The 22,454-nt window shown below is 39.0% G+C and overlaps 1 protein-coding gene across 5 annotated transcripts in view; it reads left to right on the plus strand.

The window, feature by feature from the left end:
- Window positions 1–22,454, plus strand: part of slc4a5a (solute carrier family 4 member 5a) — a 57,701-nt gene that overhangs the window by 22,308 nt on the left and 12,939 nt on the right. For 3 of the 5 annotated variants that reach the window (XR_013293434.1, XM_077561234.1, XM_077561236.1), the window contains exons 6-17: window positions 2,135–2,287; window positions 2,627–2,737; window positions 3,575–3,633; window positions 7,769–7,926; window positions 8,011–8,098; window positions 12,239–12,393; window positions 12,474–12,602; window positions 15,459–15,633; window positions 16,808–16,941; window positions 19,727–19,998; window positions 21,326–21,360; window positions 21,698–21,889. Coding sequence is in view for 4 of the 5 variants with exons in the window: in XM_077561234.1 (XP_077417360.1) it covers window positions 2,135–2,287; window positions 2,627–2,737; window positions 3,575–3,633; window positions 7,769–7,926; window positions 8,011–8,098; window positions 12,239–12,393; window positions 12,474–12,602; window positions 15,459–15,633; window positions 16,808–16,941; window positions 19,727–19,998; window positions 21,326–21,360; window positions 21,698–21,889 (1,661 nt within the window). In the remaining variant the exon portion in view is untranslated. The remainder of the gene's footprint in view (window positions 1–2,134; window positions 2,288–2,626; window positions 2,738–3,574; window positions 3,634–7,768; window positions 7,927–8,010; window positions 8,099–12,238; window positions 12,394–12,473; window positions 12,603–15,458; window positions 15,634–16,807; window positions 16,942–19,726; window positions 19,999–21,325; window positions 21,361–21,697; window positions 21,890–22,454) is intronic. The other 2 variants (XM_077561235.1, XM_077561237.1) reach the window with 1 other exon arrangement.

The following is a 22,454-nucleotide window of genomic DNA, read 5'->3' on the forward strand; positions in this document are numbered from 1 at the left end:
CGGTAATATACATCCATATGATATCAGCACATGGTTACTGTAGATATCTGCTCTAACATGGGCAAATTATTAGAATAGAATTACAACAAATGTTAAATTATTGAATTAATCTAATTTCTTAAGACATATTTCCCCCCCATTAAATAATATGTGCATTGTTGAAAGAATGTTCTGCTTACATATGATACATTATTTAATGCTAATTAATTGATACATGTTATTAGAATATTAACTGTATTTTCCTTGAGATTTGTTACATTTCTTTTCCCTCTTTGTAATAAAATTAGCATTGCATGCCTAAATATTTAGGCAACGTAATTGCTATTTTGACTGTTTTATACAAGACAAGATGTTTCATGTCCAAGATTTTTCGTAGTTTTTATTTATGCAGTGATTGGATACAGGGTTGCTGCTGAGGATTCATGACCCCGTGGAAAAAAATATCAAGTTTTTTTTTTTTTGCCCCACCACTTCACTGGCACCAATTAAAATACTCTACTATTTTCTTGGCTGCTAGCCCATGACCTGAAATAGGACAAGTGTGATTTTAAAAAATGTACGCATGAATGAATGAATATTATAGATCAGGCTTCCCCAATCCTGGTCCTGCAGGTTTTAGATGTTTCCGTCCTCCAGATTCATACAATCAGCTCATCAGCAAGTTCTGTAGAAGAGTGGAAACGATTCTGATCTTTAGAATCAGGTGTCTTGGAGGACAGAAACATCTAAAACGTGCAGGACTCTGGCCCTGATTGGGGAAGCCTGCTCAAGGATGAATGAAAAGGTGATTACTTCTGAACATAGGAAAGGACAGCACACTTTCATACACATTTGATTTCACTTTTCCTAACTGATGTCATTGCTGACGTAAAGTCTCTGGCTTGCGGACGTCACCTGTAAAATATTAATGAAATGAAAAAAATATATTCTCAAATAAATAATGGAAAGGTGTTTATAGTTTTATATCTGCTTGTGTGGAACCACACCTTCCCTTTTGCTTTGAATGTATATTTTTTGGTTTCATTGACTATCCACTTGTGACCAAATTGTTTTATTGTTATTTTTGTTAAATTAGTAATAGTTTTTTGAAACATTATTCTTAAAAGTCTTGAGGGTGAAACTCAAGCGTCTTCACATAGTCTGTCAGCTATGTTGCTGCCCCGTTGCTTTAAATCTTGCTGCCGTAAAGAATTGTGGGTAACATCCTTTTTAAAGGTTGGTCAGAAGTAACCTTTGCTGAAGGTGGCTTAAAAGTGGCATACAGGCACCTTTCTTAAATATAAAAATAAGCAAAAAAAAGAGGCCCCAGGGGTCAAGTCAACTCTATCAGGTTTTTTTTTCAGTACAAGTGCAAATCCAGTGCTCAGCTAGGCGTGACTCTAAGAGGAGGCGTGTTAGACCCAGTGTTTGTAATTTTGCAGATGCACACAAGCCAGCGTGTTTAAGCCCCGTGCAGTTACAATTGAACAGTTCCTGAGAACCGCTTCCGACCAGGTTCCGAAATACAGGCCAAGCAGAGCCGTGACATTGTCATCTGATTGGCCAACAGATGTAGGCATAACTGCACCGCACATGCCCATTTCCTGGTTTTAAGTGAGCAAGAAAGCCGACCACCACCAAGTCATAAAACATACAGAATCTACTGTACAAATGTATTGTGTTTTACAACAATACCAGCGGCTGGCAAGTGGCTGTGTCTGTCTCGCTCCGAGTGTGCAGTGGTGGCTCACACTGTTTATTTGATCATTTGAAAATTTTGTCTGCCTGCACCTTGAGCAAACTCACCAGAATGGCGTTGTACCAGCGATCTTTCTATATAATTTAAAAGACTTTCTGCCACCAAATTGTGCATGTGCATGTCAGCCTCGATATGCTGGAAAGTCCAGCTTGGTGCAGAATGATCAACAAAATTCCAAAACAGATGCAGTCAGGGATGTGCCTGCATGAAGATCAGGGTATGCCAATATTTACATGTGCTGTCACGGTTTCATTTTCACTCTTATATCACATTTACATGTGAATATTTAATTTGTTAGGAGATGAGCTTCCACATCTGTTTGCGTGGATGAACCTGTTTTTGCATGTGCAAACCCTTTAGTAAACGAGGCCCTAAATGTTTGGTCTGTTTTTATAGATGACATCATTGAGAGACAGATAGAGGAAGGCATGATCATGCCCGAGCTGCGAGAGAAGATCAGTTTTGTTCTGCTGAGGAAACATCGACATCAGACCAAGAAGCCGATTCATCGCTCTCTAGCTGACATTGGAAAGTCTAGTTCGTCCACCTGTGAGTTTTATTCCTTGTCTGAAAAATAAAGCCCTATTGCTAGGGAAATTAAATGCAAGCAAAATAGTCGGTTCATTGCTGTGTATTACATATTAGGACAAGCCATTACAAGTGGAATGTGTAGCCGTGGCATTGTTTTCTCATTCCCCTGAGTTATTAAGCGATGTAAATAATGTGACACCTTCTGATTATTATTATTCAAACATGTCTCCATTTGTAAATTAAGATGTGTCCACGGTGAATCTATTAAGGTGTGATGTCTTGGTAGCAATCAATTTTCCACATGGCATCCAGGGTGAAAGCTGCTCTTTTTTCTGTTTGTGTCTCTTGCCTGTCAAGCTCGCCCAGTGGGGCCCAGAGGGGCACCTGGCCCGGTGCCGGCGGCCAACTACAATCGATCCACAGAGGACCTCCAGATCAAGCAACAGTCTGGCAGCTATGGCCGCTTGCGTGAGTGTCTACTAGTTTTCAATTTACTGTACAGTGAACTATGGCTATATTGCGGTACATCTTTTTTTAAGTAGTCATTTTTGGTGTGTGTTTTTTTTTATTCTATTCAGGTTCACAACAGAAGTTGTCTCAGGGCACTTAACATACCACACTCCTCACACATTAAAACAAATTTACTCTCACAAATTTTCACTGAAGCAAACCCCTTCAATCCTGGCTGTTTTACTGGATCTTGACTGATTTCAAGGTCCACTGAATATTCTGTTCTATTGCTATAAAAACATGGAACCTAATAAAAGAAAGATTAGAGTCTCTTCTTTCATCAGGAATTTTGTTTATATTTGTATCTGTTTCCTTTTTGCAACAAGCATTAAAATATAGCTAAGTTTCATCAATATTCACATACCTGGTGAAAACACTGGCAAAAAGAGCTTGTTGCAACATAGCCCCTGGCTGAGCTCATACTCTGCTGCCACCTGCCGGCCGTTTTGGCCTACCATTGCTTTAAGCCACCTTTTCCTGTCAGAAGCTGCACCAAAGCCTTGGCCTCGCATAAAAACTTTTTTTTTTTAAAGTCTTGTAAATACGTTTTTGGGTGTGAAGGACAAAGTATTTAAACTTGGGTTTGAATGAGTTAAAAGAACATCTGATTATTGTGAGGAGGTTGAAACTGATGGATTGATGCATATGTACATTTGCAGTGCTTGTCATTCAAAACTTGTGTTTAAAGTGCACCTGTGAGATGGATGGCACTGTTAAATTATACCAAAAAAGGAATTAATTCAAAAATAATTAGTTGATGATTAAGGTGTGAAAGTAGTTTTTTATGTCACCCAGCAGGTCACGCTCAGAGCAGGAGCATGAATGACATTGCAGACACTCCCAGCACAGATCAGGTAAGGCTTCAACACGAATTATATGTAGAAGTAAAAACTGCCGTTACCACACATTTTTACATGGAAAGAAATGGTGAGACGCAGACCACCTGGTGCACGTTACCAAGGAAATTCCAACAAACAGAAATGTATAGACTTTATTGACTGCCTCATAAATGTCAAAGTAACTGAACCACTGGTAATGGGGGCGGCGTGGCTCAGTGGTAGAGTGGTCTCCCATTCGTGAGGCTGTGGGTTGGATCCTCTCCCCAGTGACCATGTCAAAGTGTCCTTGAGCAAGACACTAAACCCCGATTTGCTCCCAGTGGACCTGGCAGCATCGACCACTGGTGAGAATGGGTGAATGTGAGGCTTTGTAAAGCGCTTTGGGCACTGTATGGTGTAGAAAGTGCGTTATATAAAAAGCAGTCCATTTACCATGTAATATTAAAACTTCACAATAAAACATGCATCCTTAAATTTAATTTCAAATGCAAATGAACTTAGTGCATACGTCTGTAACTTGCTGTATTCACATGGTAACCTCCTTTACTGTTTGCTGAGGTCACGCATGATGTGACTTATGACGAACTGACAAAGTTTTTGCAAATACAAATCAGAATCAAATGTATTAGCCGAGTATGTAACACACAAGGGATTTGTCTTCACATTCACCATCTGAGAAACATGAAAAATAACAATGAGCAAGAGAGGGAGACAGAACAGAAAGCCTGGCAGTTCGGTACTTAGAAAAAAAAAGGATGGAAAGGAAAGGAAGGAGGCAGGGAAAAAACAAGGCCCAATCTGCACTCCTCGAAAGGGGAATGCAGTATGGACCTCGGAAAAAGTCATCAGATTCAAACTCTACATACTGTACTTTGGACATTTGACCTTTTCTTCTCTTGTGGCGTTTCTCATCAGGTTGGGTCACCGCAGCAAGTCATGCCTATCCATATCTCCTCTCTATTGCTTCTTTTTCTTGCACATGCCATTATCGCATCCTCTCTCACCACATCCATAAATCTCATCTTTGGCCTTCCTTTCGCACTCCTACCTGGGAGCTCCATTTTACACACCCTTCTATCAATATGTGCACTGGCCCCCTTCATCACATCTTAATCTGGCTTCTCAAATTTGAACTCCAAATTCTCTGACCTCTGACGTGTTTATTTTTAATCCTGTCTATCCTTGTCCCACCAAGAGAGAATGTCAGCATCTTCATCTCTTCCGCCTCTAGGCCTTCTTTTTTTTCAGAGCCATATATCATTGCGGGATCTTTGCCCCTTCTACTCCTTGTAACCTCACCGTCCCTTTCATGTATACCACATGTGCAGTCATCTGTCTTGTCCGGCTGACTTTTATTCCTAATCTTTCCAATGCATTCCTCCACCTCGACAGTTTATCTTCCACGTGACTCTTTGCTCTCACTACAAATTGCGGTGTCACCTGCAAACATCGTAGACCACTGGGATTACTACCACAGCTCATCCATCAGCCTGTCTATCCCAATCACAAACAAGAAGGGACTCAGGGCCGAGCCCTGATGCCGTCATACCGCCACCTTGAAGCCATCTGTAATTCCTTTTGCACACTTCTCTACTGTCATACAGTCTAGATTTTCTCTTACAATACAGTTTCTACCTTGGTACCTTGTCAAACACTTTCTCTACATCCCTAACATTGCTTGTCACAAATTATTATTTGTTTCAAAATCAGTACCAGTAAACTTTCCCTCCACTCTTCGGGTACCGGTATTTCTTATTTGTTAAATTTTTGTGTAAAAAAATTAAAATAAAAAATCAAGAACATCACTGTCATCAGGTCAGGACCAACTGATTTTCCATTCTTCAGCCTTGGCAATTGCATCCTCATTTCCTCCGTCCAAATCTGTTCTTATTCCTGCCTTACATTTCTACCTCCTTTACTCTTTTTATTCGTTAGTTCTCTCTCTTCTCAGAGCACTCTCCTCACTTGAGCAACCTTTCTTGCTCCTCTTTATCCTGAAACAAGCTCCACATCCTGACTATCTTGGATGCTTTGAGTTATTTCTAATTCCTTCTTCATCACTTTTTATTCCTGCCTTCTTGTTATCCAATTTAGACATTCTACTGTTTTGCATATAAAGTAGAATTAGAAAGAAAGAGTCTGGGGGTGGGGTCATGTATTGTATGGCTAATGATCTGCTAGAAAAAAATCTAATAAGATTAAGCTCATCATTTAACATTTCCTCAGAGAAGAGAAATTGTAGCTTTTCATCTGCCTCATTGACTGATGGCTAAATTCATTTTCCTACATCTCCTTTATAATGTCGTAATATCTATTTTCTGCCTGGAAGCATATCGCTGTAGCATTAATTTTCCACTTTGCCACTTTGAATTATTGTTGAGATTACCACCTAATATCTGCTGGATGTGTTGAATTGATGCTTCATAGGGTGTTGAGAGGAAGCTCTGCTATCAGTCTTTGAAGGTGACAACCGGCAAGCGAGGAAGTGTGCACACACATAAAGCATTCATTTTCAGGGCTTACACTAACGTGCCTTAAGCCCACTGACACATGCTTAGACATATGCCAAGATGTGAAATGCATAGGTTGACAATAAAGCTTTCACACTAGTTCAGTGACACCAAACTAAAACATTTAATACATGTATTATTGTGTTTGGAATGACTGAATGTGCTGTGAGGCACGGATGAATGTTTTATTTTGAACATTTGTGAAAAGAACAACTAACAGACACAATTAAACAAACATTAAAAAGTACAGTTTAAATTAAAATTCTAATTCGAAATATTAAAAAAGGAGTTGGAACAGGTAAAACTCTCCTTACACACCTTCCTTACAACCTACAGTATATGCTACCATAATAATAATAATAATAATAATAATAATAATAATAATGATGATTAATGATGATGATGATGATAAGAAATATTGGTATATACATATCCTTATTCCTCCATATACCACACTTTATTTTAAGTTATCATTGCAAGTTAATTATATACAACACAAACACAATGACACAAGTGTGGGACGGGCGCTCCGATTGTATTTGCTGACCTATAGTTGGCCACATCACGTGGCAGTGGACAAAGGATTGTTTGCTGCATCATCTGTGTCAATATTGAACTGGTATTGAACTTGGCCCTCACATGGTGCTACAGATTCAGGCTGTGGGTTATTGACAATTCCGAACATCCGGACATATTTGATATTTCATTGATGCAACACAATGCAAATGCTTCCTTTATATGGTAAAAACAAATGGCAGAAAGACAAGGCATATGTCATTAATTAATATGATGATTAGCCTAATGTGCTGCCAATTTTTTTGCCACACCTTTACATCCAAATAAGCGGGTCGATATGCTTACCAAATGCAGTTCCTGTGCACCAGCCTGCATTATTTAGCCACTTCTTTATACTCAAGCTCAAAATGAAGAAGAAAAACAGACAAAAGAACATTTTTATGCATTATATAGGATACCAGGTATCTGTATTGGGCTGAAACCAGTCCTTATTTCAAGGTACTCACAACGGCCTCTTGTGACCGTTTTACGATCAGGAACTAGAAATTAGAAATAAGAAGAATAGAAAATTGCCATTAATTTTAGGCCATTTTAAGGAAAACTGCTTTATTGGGATACATAGATCTTGCTTTATAGATATCTTTCATCATTTTATGAGGGGAATTTTATGTATCTTAAGTATTAGTGGTATCGGTACTTGATATCGGTCTCAGTGACTACTTAAGATTTGAGTACTCGCATTAGTATCCGTTTGGAAAAAAAAAAACTTTCCTAAAAATAGCATTTGATTTATATAGCACTTTTTTGGACACTCAAAGATGCCTTACCAAAAGACAGCAATGGAAGCAAAAAAAAAAAAAAGAACAATAACATTAATAAAGACAACCATATACAGAATTAAACAAACATCTGTTTGAACAGATGGGTTTTGTCAACCAATGCTCGGTCCCCCAAAGTCTGGAACTTTGTGCATATATGGAGCCAGCAGAGCAGATAAGACAACATTGTTGAATACCAAAATCTTCTTGAAGAATGTGTGTGAGAACTGTTGGTGAATGAGGCCCAATGTGTTTTTGTTATGTCTTATGAGACACTGCCTTACCCTATGTCTTTGCTATCATCAGTTGAAAAACAAATTTATGAAGAAGATTCCGAGAGATGCTGAGGCCTCCAACGTGCTGGTGGGAGAAGTGGATTTCCTCAACAAACCCTTTGTTGCCTTTGTTCGCTTGTCCCAAGCGACAACACTTGGAGGACTGACTGAGGTGCCTGTGCCCACCAGGTGAAATGTCCCTTATCGTGTGAATGTCACGTATCAAATCTTTCCCCTCTGCAGATACCTCATATTTGTTTCATCACTATACAGATTCCTGTTCATTCTCTTGGGACCACAGGGAAAGGCCAAGTCGTATAACGAGATAGGCCGAGCCATAGCAACACTGATGGTCGATGATGTAAGTCATTACATTCAAATGTTTCTGGCACACAATATATTACCTTCTCAGATGTGCTGTATTGACTACAACTGAAAATAATGTTATGTGTAGAAATGTAGCAATTTTCATTTCATTCATAATCAGTAGAGGTAGAAGTTAAGACGGTAGGTGGATGGCAATCATAATCCAGTAGGAGCGAAATTTAAGAAGGATCTGTGAAATGTTCATGTATTTTCCTTCCAAAAGCCGATGTAAGAATAAAATATTACTTAATAATATAACTTAAAAATTCCTCAACCGGAGCTGCAAATTTGTTTTCCACATTACATGGGTTTTGCATGGATGGCCACGACTTAACTTAATAAATATGTGATTGGATTCTTGTATCTTTGATGAATGGAAATACAGTAATTGCATTTGAATATTTTTTTTTAAATTCTGGTTAGTTATTAGCATTGTACAACTAAAGTAAGGAAGTTGTTGGAGATAATGATATTCAATAGACTGCTCAGCTCCTTCTTTACTACGACAGACAGATATAGAATCCGCAGATGCTGCACCAATCCATCAGACAATCTCCCGCTCCATTCTTCCCTCACTCGTGAACAAGACCAAGTTACTTGAACACGTCCACTCTCATCCCTACCTGGAGAGGGCATTTAACCCTTTGCAGACTGATCAGGCGTACCCTCAAGGACCGTGCCGAGGATGTAGACTTAGTCCACCGTTTTTTGGCCAGGACGAAAACCACATTGCTCCTCTTGAATCTGAGGTTTGGCTTCCCGATGGACCCTCCTCTCCAGCACCTCTGACTAAACCTTATTAAGGGGGGTGTGGTGTGTGATCCCTCTGTAGTTGGAACACAAAGGGACCACCACCCCAGTCTGCCAATCCAGAGGCACTGTCCCCTGTTGATGCAATGTTGTGGAGGTGTATCAACGAGGACAGCCACACAACATCCAGAGCCTTTAGGAACTACATTCACCCCCGGGGCCGTGCCACCAATGAGCTTTTTGAGTAACTAGGTGACCTCAACCCCAGAGATAAGCAACCCAGCCTTAGAGACTCCAGCCTCTGCTTCCTCATTGACGGCATGCTTTTTTTAAATTAAGCAGGTCTTCAAAGTTTTCTCCTCACTGAATCACAATTCCCAAGTCAAGGTCAGCAGCACCCCATTCCCACTATGCAAAGTGTTGATGGTGCACTGCTTCCCTCTCATGAAACGCCAGATGGTGGACCAGAGTTTCTTTGAAGCCAGTTGGAAATCTTTCTCCATGACCTCACCAAACTCTTTCCACTCCTGAGTTGCTTCAGTGATCGCTAAAGCTGCGCTCCTCTTGACCAGCTGATGGGTACTGGTTGGCTAAGCAGAACCAGACGATACCCATCAGCTTTATCCACAGTCCCACAGACCAAATAGGCCTCATGAGACTCATCCTTCACCCTGATGGCATCCCTAACCGCCAGTGTCCAGTGTTGCCACCACGACAGGCACTAACCAACTTACAGACACAGCTCTGGCTGGCCACCTCAGCAATGGAGGCACATGATGTGATCCACATTCTCCTCTGACATCCCCGGGATCTGGACGGAGGTGGGAGTTGAAACTCCTTATGAAAGGGGACACACCCTAACAAACTGTTTGGGTCTGGCAGGGTTGACTGGCATCTTTCCTTACCAGCCAAAACAGCACAAGTTGGTGATCAGTTGACAGCTCCGCCCAGCTCTTGACCCAAATGTCCAAGACATGTGGCTGCAAGTCAGATGAACCACAAAGTTGAGCGTTGGCTTAGGGTGTCCTGGTGCCAAGTGCACATGTGGACACCCTTATGTCTAAACAAGGTGTTTGTTTGGGCCATCCACGATGACCACAGACGTCACATAACAAAAAAAAAAAAGCTACTTAGGTTTTAATCGGGGAGGGGGTGGTGGGGATCTACTCAATCACACCCTTCAAGGTCTCACTGTCAATGGCAACGAAGTCCCCCAGCAGAATGAGAGGGTCCCAAGCAGGAGCACTCTCCAGCTCCTCCAAGTTCTCCAAAATGGATGAGCAGCCTGAGCTGCTGTTTGGCGTATAGGCACACACAACAGTCGGAATCCGTCCCTCCACTGGAAGGTGGAGGAAGACTACCTTCTTGTCCCCTGGGGTGAACCCTACAGCTGCCAAGCTAGGGTACATTAAGCATGCCCACAACTCCTGTCGCCGTTGGCAACTCCAGACTGCAAGAGAGTCCAACCACTCTTGAGAGAACTGGTACCAAAGCCCAGGATTCTAGTTGAAGCTTCTCTACCTTACACACTAGCTCGGGCTCATTCCCTGCTAGAGAAGTGACGCTCGCTATCAAGCCCCACCTCCAGGCCTTGGTCCAGAGTGGAGCCCCATTGACCAAGGCAAGGGAAAACAGTATCCATTAATTGTGTTCATCATAGTAATTTTTCAGCCGTGCTTTGTTTGCTCTTTTACCTCGGACCTGTTTCCCATAGGTGACTCTGCCAAGGGCATAAAGTAACAGACAACTTAGTTCCTATAGGATCACTGGGACACACAGACCCCACCAACACGCGGAGGTGACGGCTCATGGAGGGAGGTTGATATGTGTGCCGTTTCGTGAAACCCTGACTGTGGATGGTGTGATAAACATCGAATTTCCAACCAAGTTGACCTGGCTACTGCTCCCTTTAGAAAAGGACAGGTGTGGTGACTAAACCGTAATCTGGTGCTGCAGCAGGCATTTTATCATATGTGAATTGCAGTTAAGTGACAAACTCATGTAAAGTTTTGCATTAGAAAATTATATTTAAAAGTGTAAAAACAATTACTGGTATAGTTTAGAAGTGCTGCATGTAGCACGCTAACTTGACTAACAGACTTGAATGTGTGGTCATGTCACCAATTTAAGTGAAGTTGTTTAAAGTTTAAACATAGTGATTTGGAAGACATTATGATTTTTAGTGTTCATTCATAATCAATCGATTTTTAGTGTTCGTTCATTATCATTCGTAGTTAGAAAGTCATGTGTGAGGGAGAAATTCGACCGCAAAGCATTTCCAACAATTTGATGTCCAATTCACATGTATTTTCATTTCCACTACATGCTGGTACAGAAATGGTACTGAATGTATTGGAAAGGGAACATGGAAGTAGAAAAAAAAAAAAAAAGCAAACTATGGTCAAGGCTTTAGTGACTCGCAAACTAATTCCATGCACTTTTGTTCTGCTTACACATTTATTAGACCACTTGCCCCTGTTTGTCTCAGAGACCATCCAACATCATGAAGTTCTTTACTGTGGGCTCTTTCATTTTCATTTGTGCTCTAAACGTTTTACCATTTTGAAGAGGAATGAGAAGTTTCAAACTGAATTCAGCATTCATGCATGAATTTAACCATAATTATATTAGAAATTAGACATATCATTTCAGCTACTTCTGCACAACATATTGGTGGATTAATTTAACCATTATGGAAACATAAAAATATATTTGGGTAATTAATTACCAACACTGTTAATTTAAGAAGTCTCTGGAATAATTTTTGACTATATTATTAAACGTACTCTCAGTGTGTGTGTCTTGCACAACATGTCCGCTGGTTTCAAATTAAATCCTTGGAAAAAAGCCCACACAGAGATGAAGTCAAGTTTCTTGTGCTGGCGGGAGAAAATCAATGAACGTGCCACTGCTCTAGGGAAAATGTATCTGTCCTCAGTCTGATGATTGAACATGTTAAAGGCCATCCTGTGAGAGTGATGTTTCTTCTATGTTTTTGTTATTAATCCCATTGGGCAGAGACCTGTACTTTGCCTACCTACAATTCAAAAAGATGGAATGGAATGAAAATGGATTTTGTTGTCAATTACAGTCATCCCTGTCATTTCCTTTAATGAATGATTTCCCCCCACTCTTGACACTCAGCCTCAGGCGCATCATTTGCTAGTGACTGGCAGGTGTTCCTGAATGAAATCCAAACGGGTTTGAAATGTCAATATGGCTTGCAGAATTTATGTTTAGCAAGTCTCCAAAGGACAGCAGAGGAGGAAAATGAGTCAAACCCATCTTATAAAATACTCAGCATACACCAAAGTGCCATGCATACAAATCACCATAGCATGTGCCAAATGAAATGCTAAAATCTCATTGTGTCCTCCTATCACAGCTCTTCAGTGATGTAGCTTACAAAGCCAGAGATCGTGAGGACCTCATTGCTGGCATAGATGAGTTTTTGGATGAGGTGATTGTGCTTCCACCAGGGGAATGGGATCCTAAAATCCGTATCGAGCCACCCAAGAAAGTTCCCTCGGCAGACAAAAGGTTGGATGGAGTTGGACCTTCTGCTGTGCTTTTAATACGCATGAAGCACTAATGTAGCTCATTGTGACTCCCATCTTCAGGAAGTCGGTGTTCTCCTTAAATGAATTGGGACAGATGAATGGCACAGCAGGTGGAGGAGGAGGCCTGGTTGAGGATGAGGAAATGCCAGCACAACATGAACTGGGAGAGGAACTGGCCTTCACTGGACGGTGCATTTCCAAATCATCATTTTTAGGGGAAGAAAATGTGACTGTTTATTCATCTGTATTTTTGGGGTTTTCCAATGTGTCACATTTAATTATGTACACAGTAAATTCTGTAAAGTAAATTTTACTCTATTTAGAGCGGCACCAAATAGACTCAGTTTTAGAGTAATATTTACACTTGGAAGAGAGTAAAATAAAGAGTTGAAATAAATAAATAAAATAGAAGTCACTCAAAGGTTGAGGAACAAACTCACGATCTTCACCTTGGGAGACAGACAATTTATTCCCTGAGTCACACAGCTCCTGCTGTGTGTTAGTATATTGCTCGTGTCAGCTGGAATCTTCCTGACTCCAAGACCCAAAATTTTGGTTTCCTATTGGAGATAAGCAGACAGTGGGAGGGGCATAAGCTCAGGTGGTAGCTGAAGGTTGTGAGTTTGTTCCTCAACCCTTGAGTGACTTTTTTTCCCAATTCTTAATTTTACTCTCTTCCAAGTATAAATATTACTCTAAAACTCAGTTGATTTTGTCTAAATGGAGTCAAATTTTCTCTACAGAATTTACTGTGTAGAATTACAGCGCCCCCCCCCCCCCCCCAAAAAAAAAAAAAAAAAAACAACAACAACGAAAACCATGCAATCCCCTTAGTGCACAGATATGTGTTTTTTTCCCTCGCTTCACCTCCCAATGTGAGAACTGATATATAATTTGAGTTTTGCCTGCCCGGGGCAGCCAAACTAAATATTGTATTCAAATCCTAAATTGCTTTTATTAGAAAATATACAGAAAATGGTTTTGACAGACACAATCTTATCCAATAAAATAACTCTCTTTACTAAGACAATATTACTTGATCTTGATTGTCAGAGAGTTATTAGCTCAATAATAAACATGCTTGTAGTTTGTTGTGGTGTAGAACTGCCTTCCTCTAAATCACAACTATACTGACAGTCCAGTAATAAACGGGCAAATGTAGGACATGAACTTTAGGGGTGTTCAATCAGATACCAATCAGAATCTATTCATCGTTCCAATTAGTAAATAAATACAACTATCATTAGTTCTGTGATACCTTTGATAAAAAATCTGTGTGAAACCACCCAAAGTGTCAACGTCACTCAATGCTACAACAGCTATCCTAACAGTTAAGTGCATTACTCTTTCAAAATCAACAATAAGTAACTAATCAGGCGTTCAGAATGATTTAGAATGAATAATCACAGACTTATTTTATAGATTATAATGCATCTGTTGTAGGCTTGTTAGCTAATAAAACCTTGGGCTGAGGCTTGAGGCAATGACTCTGCTGACCATGCCAGTGGGACCGCACACACTCTGCCAATGCAAGTCAAATCATTTCAAACAAACCAGCCAGATGAACACAACACATATAAAATGGTAATGTGTGTGTTTTTATCTACATTCTGCACCACTGATTTGGGTCATTAAATGACTACTTATATATTATGGAAAATGTACTTTTTATTGTTTTAATACAAATAGTTGAGTCTCTGTCTGCTCACTTATCAGGTGTGAAATTAAGCTATGAATTACCAAATAAAGCCTAGTAAACCCTTTATCGGCTTATGTCTGGAAATGGGATGTGGTTAAATTCGCCAGTGGTGGCTTTACGCAAGGTTAGCAGACGAACTGGGTTTTGTTGGACATGCAGGTTTGCGTCAGCTAACAGTGCAGTGGGGTTCTAACTTCCCGACGCTTCATTTTAATATGTTTCTTCAACTGAGATAAGACAATATTTTAATGATCCCCGAAGGGGAAATTACGTTTTAGAGCAGCATACAGCACACAGCAAATTGTTTCATTTACAAAAATAATAATGAATAAATAGAATACGAGAAAAGACTACAAAGTAAAAGACTGAGCTGCGGAAAAAGAAAAAAAAACAATTGAAACTATGACTTTTTGCCTCCTTTTTATAGCAAAAGTTTGACCTTGATTTTTTATATTTCCTAAAACACAAAATACCGATTGGAGCCCTGTGTTCTGCAATTAAGGGTCCAGTGTTATTAAGTAGTTTTCCGTACTTGTGAATATGTTTAAACATATTTGCAAGTACGTTTAATATATGTGAGTATGTTCGAATGTACTTGGAGGCTAAATGCTGAAAACTTTTGCAAAATGCAAAACTTTTTTTTTTTTGCATTTAGCCTACATTAAAACGAATACATTTAAAAATTAGGTAAGCAAACATTGTTTATTCATATTTTTTATGATTTATTATTATGTATACAGTACATGATTTCTGTTTCCGGCATTTTTTCCCTATGATGCTACAAAGTATGTACATGTGCAAGTTAATACCTTGTGGCATTGTGGGAAAAAATGCAAAAGAATAATATGCACTGCAGACATAATACATCATCAAAGTTACAAATTAACAATGTTTACCTACTTAATTTTTTAATGAATTGGTATAATGTAAGCCAAATACTAAAATATTGCATGATTTTTACTTTTAAAAAATGCTGTTTTTAGCATTTACAAGTATTTTTTAATGTATTTGTAAATACGTTTAAAAAGTACTTGCAAATTCGCTTAAACATATTTGTCATTCAAAAACTTGCTACCGTAAATCACAATAATAAAAATGTTTCATTAAAAACACTCTGACAGTGTCAGTCAAATGACATACAACAGAAATAAGTAAAAATGCATACCATCTTTATAGGTATGTTTTTTTAAAATTCCTATACATCTCCTGCAGCTTGCCCTTATGTTGTCACTCTTGTGCATAGATTAATAGGGGATGAAAATGATGGAAGGATGGATTGCAGATCGCACTAAATTACAGCACAATTCACCATCTGCTTCACTAACTGTGTCCTGTCTATGTAATAGCTTCTGCGGTGGATTGTACCTGGACATAAAGCGCAAATTGCCTTGGATACCCAGTGATTTCTACGAGGGTTTCCACATTCAGTCCATCTCTGCTGTGCTCTTCATCTACTTGGGCTGCATCACTAATGCCATCACATTTGGTGGCCTGCTGGGAGATGCCACAGAAAACTACCAGGTAAACATGTCCTCTTCATCTGTTTTGCTGTATAAAAGTCAAAACCTACATTTAGCTATCTATTCTTTTTGTTTCCTAAAGATGTACTGTGTCTATACATTCATGATTTGGCTAATGGTTGCTTGTTTTAGAATAGATACAAATATGTTGATAGTTGATACCTTTGGTAAATTTGGAGTTTTTGCTGAATTTGGCTGTCAAAGATGTCAAAAGCCTTGGATATGTTGTGTTAAGAGATGTCAACTCATTCACTCCCAGTCATTTTCACTGAAGCAACCCTTCACTCCCGGCTTTTTTACTGGTTTTTGACAGATTTTGCAAGGCCCACAGAATACTGTGTTCTATTGCTATAAAATATAAAACATGGAACCTGCCAAAAGAAACATTAGAGTATCTTCTTTCATCAGGAAAAAAGGTATATTTGTATCTGTTTTGTTTTGCAGCAATTAGCATTAGAATACCGCTAAGTTTCATCATTATTCACAAATCTGTTCAAAAAAGTGGGGAAAATAGCTTTTTGCAACATGGCCCTGGTTGATCTCTTGCACTCTGCTGCCACCTGCTGTTTTTGTAATAACTACAATTGCTTCAAGCATTCTCTTCAGTTCAGAGGCGGCATCAAACCCTTTTGTATGCTCTAGCACAGAGGTGGGCAATCTCGGTCCTCGAGGGCCGGAGTCCTGCAGGTTTTAGAGGTTTCTCACTTCCAACACAAGCTGATTCCAATCAGCAGGATCGTTATCAGGCTTATGCAGAGCTTGCTGATGAGCTGATCATATATCAGCTGTGTTGAAGAAGGGCAACATGCAAAACCTGCAGGACTCCGGCCCTCGATGCCCACCTCTGCTCTAGCATAAAAAAACTTTTAAAAAAATACATCATTAGAACCATGGTAATATTTAAAATAGAACATATTCATACGTGTTTGGGAGCAAATTACTTAATGACAACTATTCCTCATTTTCATAGTTTTATTTATTTATGTATTTATTTATTATTTATTCATTTTCGTTATGGTTATCGCTCACCGGATCAATCTTACATGAGGATGCCTTGTTATTTTCAGCTTTGGGAGTCTTGTTTCTTCATTTTGTGTTTCCTCTTTACTCAATTTTAAAAGGGCTCACACATACTCATTCTCCTCCTGCAATGTTATCTGTCTCGTCCTCAACAGGGTGTCATGGAAAGTTTTCTTGGTACAGCCCTGGCCGGCTCCGTGTTCTGTCTGCTCGCGGGTCAGCCTCTCATCATTCTCAGCTCAACTGGACCCATCCTCATCTTTGAAAAGCTCCTGTTTGAATTCAGCAAGTGAGCCTCTTTACCAACTAACGGCATTGCAGTAGACCTGAATAAAGGGGGTGATGGGGATTTTAAACACAGTTCAGAAAATAATTACAATCTGAAAATGTTTGTGAATAACCCCACAGGTAGGACTTAAACTCAATTTTGTGCATGTAGGTTCAAAATCATCAGGAGGGCCCTAACTCTGCAGGTGATCCGTGCAAATGAGTAAACGTCTGGATGATCTTTAATCTCCTTATACAAAGACATCCAATTTTGCTGGCAAATGACTTGCCACCTGCTGCTAAATATAACACTATTAACATTGCATAGACTCACTTTTCAAATGTGTTGCATCAAATCTTAAACTGTATCACTTCATTCATTATACAGATTTATTTATTTATTTATTACTATTTGAATATAAATACACAGTGGCTATTAGCCAATCTGAAACCTGAAAAGTTAACAGCCAAAGCAGATCAAGGAAAAGAAAACAAATCATTGTAGGGTGATGGACTTTGTTTAGGGATGTGTCAGTGAGCCACAAAAATATTTGTACTGTCTGGTAGCCATTACTTTTTTTCCACACGCTATTCTGGGTGCCTTCTCTTTGTCACTTAGCTCATTCCCATTGCAAATATATTCCACAAATACAAAATCCATTTTTATTGCTATGCGAATGGCACGCACACGCAGTTCTACCGCTCCAGCAAACTCAACTTCTCCTTGCTGCCTTAAATAAACTTCACCAGTCTTACAGCGCTAACACTGACTGCTATTTTGAACTGTTAGAAATTCCTCGCAGCGTGTCTTAAGGCCCCATTTCCAACTGTTGAAACCTTTGAAACTGTTTCAACATTCCGATTTAACCAAGGTGACATTTTTTGTTCATTATTCCAAAAAGTCCGTTTGTCGCAAGCACAACACTCATCACTTAAAAGAACAGCATACAGTCATGGCGGGGTTTGGGGTTGGTTTTCTTCAACTGGGTCAATGTTAACAAAAACAACTTCAGGTTTCTGCTAGGAAGCAAATACATTTCAGGAAAAACTGATACGAAAAGCAGAAATGTATATGGAGTTAACCAGGAGCACTTAGAATGGCTGCAGTTGTGTGCTGAATCTCATTTACCATGAGATTGAATGTGAGTGGTTCGTGCTATCATCCCAGCTATAATAGGGTGTTCACACTTGAAAATTGAACTTGACTTGCGCAGGTCACATTATTTTTATTTTATTTTATTTATTTATTTATTTATTTATTTTACTTGGAAGGTCACATTATTGATGGAAAAAGTTTTGATAGGATCTATTTTGGTCTTGGTTTGTTTTTGTTTTTTTTTTGCAAAAATCTGGTATTTGAACAGTGAGGTGCATACTTTTTATATTCACTGTACTTTTTGGGAGGTGGACGGTCATGAGTTTTTTTTTTTTCAGTTTTAAATCTTATTACCGAGCAGTGGAAAAACAAAGCTTTACTCATGACAATTGATGAAATGTGAGCAAAATGTGGATATAGTTTGCATAGTGTATCCCTTTGAATGGACACTGTGGTTATGAAACAGGATTAATGCCCATAAAATCCGAAAAACGGTGGCAATTGTTTTGATATTTCCAGAGGTTCAAGTTGACAGTAGTAGAGATGTGCATGTGAATTTTGGTGACGATTTATAACATTTTTGTGTCGTTAGGCGATGTTTAGTTTGTGTACTGCACATTTAGAGTTGTGCTCATAAGTTTCCATATCTCAAGGGTATGTAAACTTTCAAGCACAACTGCAAATGTTATAATGTATAGTGAGACCCATCTTGTTATACAGATGTTCCAGTTGCCGTTCTTTGGTATTAGACTATCCGATAGCATCAGTAAAGAGCAAGTTAAATGACCAATCTGTTTTTCAGCAGGGCCAAGTTGTTTATAAGGCTGTAGAGATTTATTGTAATGAAAGGAAGAATTTAATACATGTGGTGTCCAAATTAGTAGTCAAATTTTTTACAAAAAGGCATAATACGTGCACTGTGATTGCTTTGAAACCAAGTCATGTGGTACCACCTCTGGCCCAGCTCACGCGGGACCCTAAAGAGGACAAGCGCCATAGAAAATGAATGGGGCAAGTAAGGATGATGATAACATCGACACAAAGGAGGAGATTATTTGCCTCTAAACATGAATACAACAAGAGCAACAAACCAACTCTAAAATATGTTATTTTTAATGAGTAGACACATTTAAATATGGTGAGCCACAATATTGGATTAAAAAAATGGTAAAGTCAAAGTGAAGTCAAAAATGTATTTACAATCTGAGGGGGCAGCCATTTTTCCACTTGCTGTCGACTGAAAATGACATCACAGTTGCTCAGGGCTCAGGGTATGACCAACCACAGCTCACCTGTTTTCTGGGTTTGGTCATGTGATGTTCGCAAGCTGAGTCCTGAGCAACTGAGATTGATAACAATGGGTGTATTTTGCTACTTAATTAATATTACACAAAAACAATATTAACCAGAACAACATCTTTGGAATAGTGTGTTGACTATTTTGATTATTTTATACTATCTTTACTTCCCCTTTAAACCAAAATATTTGCTGTACTTTCATCTCAACATAAAATTCGAGGCAAGAAAACTTTGGCCTTAGTGTCTGTTTTGAAAGTGATTTTTATTGAACTGTTTAGGATATCTTTTCTTATCCGGTAATGAGATGGATTTGTCCTTGAGGGGCTTTTGGGCCTTGAGCACTTGATATGTTGAAGCTTGACTAATTCCATCCATTCATTCACCACGCTTGCCTGCTTTCTCCTTCCTAAAGGAATAACAACATTGATTACATGGAGCTGCGCCTGTGGATCGGCATCCACTCGTGCTTGCAGTGTTTCATCCTGGTGGCAACAGATGCCAGTTACATTATCAAGTACATGACACGTTTCACTGAAGAGGGCTTCTCCAGCCTCATTTCCTTCATCTTCATCTCTGATGCAATCAAGAAGATGGTGGGCTGCTTCAAATACTATCCTATCAACACCAACTTTAAGCCAGACTACATCACTGCTTACAAGTGCGAGTGCTTGGCACCAGACCCGAGTGAGTTTATCCCTTCTTTCAGGGACAAGTACACTGACCATGAAGTTGCTACATGAAGTGTAGCTTTCAGATTGTAAAGGACACTGAAGCCATTTATGTGCACTCTCCCAAACATTTGACTTTCAGCAGTGATCTTTTTAACATTAATGCCAGTCAGTGGCAACTATGAATGCAATTTTACAAGTGCTCACACACTTGTTTGATTTTCATACAGAGTTCATAGTTCATCATGCATAATTGTATTTAATAGGGCTGGGTCTTAAAAAAATTGAATAATTGATGTTGAATCGATTTTCCTTTTCCAGCCCAATATTGATTCACAAAGCCATGAATTGATTATTTTATATATCTTTTCCCCCCATAAATTCTTAAGAATTTTTTTTAAGACCATTTTTTTTGTATCTTACTGTTTTCTTGAAATTTACTGTTCAAAAAAATTTTTTTAAGTATTTTTTTCTCACATTTACGAAAGACCTGACTTATTGCACTTTATGCCAATTCGGAATCTTTTTAATCTATACTTACAATTATTTCATTAGTTTATGAAAATATTTTCATGTCATCCTTGCTGATGTCAATGTTTGTGTAACACTTAGTGATTATTATACGTGTTACTTTAATTAATAAACTAAATTGTTTGACAAGTTACTGCCTCCCCAAAATTTACTTTGGAATTTAATATTTGTAGAGCTTTTATCATGAACTTGATATTCAAGAAGAATTGATGTGCCATAATTAATCAATATCGGATTGAAGTTAAGTGAACTGAATCGAATCAGAAAAAAAATCTAAATTGAATCGAACTCTTGTGAATCAAAATCAAATTGATTGAGGAAATTAGAATCGATACCCAGTTCATAACCAAATCCCCTAGAAACATTTATCATGAACATTTGCCTTGAACAAAGTTTCATGGAAACAGCTGCATTAGACGAATCATAAAAACCTGTCATTTGTGTGTGAAATGTATTTCTTGTGACACCAGTCCTGGAACTTTTCTTACAAAACGTCTTAATGAAACGCAGATGCACCGTAAAACATGCAATAATTTCTCCAAACATTGATTTCTGTAACTGATTTGTCTCTTGTTTGTTTTTGGCATGCTTCAACAATTTGGCTGCTATATCTTACAAGTGAGTTCCCCTTTTATTGGACAGCATGCCCCGCAGGCTGCATTCTGCTGCATTCTCATTATGACGTTGTACATTTATTTTCTATTCCCTTCTGTTCCCCTCCTCATCTACTCTTTATGTCTCATTAAACCCTCGGCCTCAACCTGTTTGCTCCAACTCACAAACAGCGGCTGCAATGATCTTCAATGGTTTAGTTCCAATGCCAGATAACAGCTCTAGTGTCTCTGGGGTAAGTGCTTATTTTCACTGAGTTTTCATCTAATACGTTATTCTGGAGCCGTTTATTTCAAGTTGAAACTAGAGTCCCGGTTAGAGATGTGTTGATTTTCCTGAGTACTCTTTCATTGTGATTGGAGATTGTTTTGCTGTCCTGTTGCTTTCTTTCCTTTATCACCGCCCATCCCATAATCCTTACGCTTCCTCTGTCTTGCGTGGATTACGATGTCACATTTCTGCTGACAAATGTCGCTGTTCACTTGGAAATTTTAAAAAACACTCAATTCAAGCACCTTCCTTTTTTCACCCTGTCTTTATCTCTGCGCCACTGCCACCCAACCACCCCCCAGTTGAATGTGACAGCTCTGGACTGGAGCCAGTTGAGTAAGAAGGAGTGTTTGAAGTACGGGGGCTCTTTGGTGGGGAATTCCTGCAAGTATGTCCCAGATCTGGCACTTATGTCCTTCATCCTCTTCTTTGGAACATACTCCATGACCGTCACCCTCAAGAAGTTCAAGTTCAGTCGCTACTTTCCAACCAAGGTGACCAGGCAACTCTTTAATAGCTGCATAATATGTCTCTTGTTATCCACCACAGTGCCAGATGTAGCAAAGCAGACCTGGAATATAACCAAGCCGCTTTCATTTTTCACAGTCAAAATGTTCTTTTCTTTGTACATATGGCAAAACAGTCACTTAAACATCTAGAAATTGACAAGACTGGACAAAGCTTCTAGGAGGTTGCCGTTGGGACAGATGAGACAAATATTATTAAAACTTTTTTAAGATGATAATGATGATAATTTGTTTAATCAATTGATTTCTACAATAATTCAGAGTGATTTTTTGTGTACATTTTTGCGTTTGCCAGGTAATCAAAGCTTGATTTTTCAACCAAACTAAGAAAACTTTTAAATTACATAATTGATCATTGACCATACATAGTTGATCATTTCCTAAAATGGCAAACACGACGGAGATGCAAGTTTTGCACTGGCCACTTACTGTAAGAACTGCAAAGTACACCTTTGCCTGAACAACAACAGAAACTGTTTTGAAGCTTTCCACTATTCAAAATAAAAATTTGTCACCGACAAAGTTAGTTTAA

This window comes from Vanacampus margaritifer, chromosome 3, assembly GCF_051991255.1.
Source record: "Vanacampus margaritifer isolate UIUO_Vmar chromosome 3, RoL_Vmar_1.0, whole genome shotgun sequence".
Taxonomy (NCBI): Eukaryota; Metazoa; Chordata; class Actinopteri; order Syngnathiformes; family Syngnathidae; genus Vanacampus; species Vanacampus margaritifer.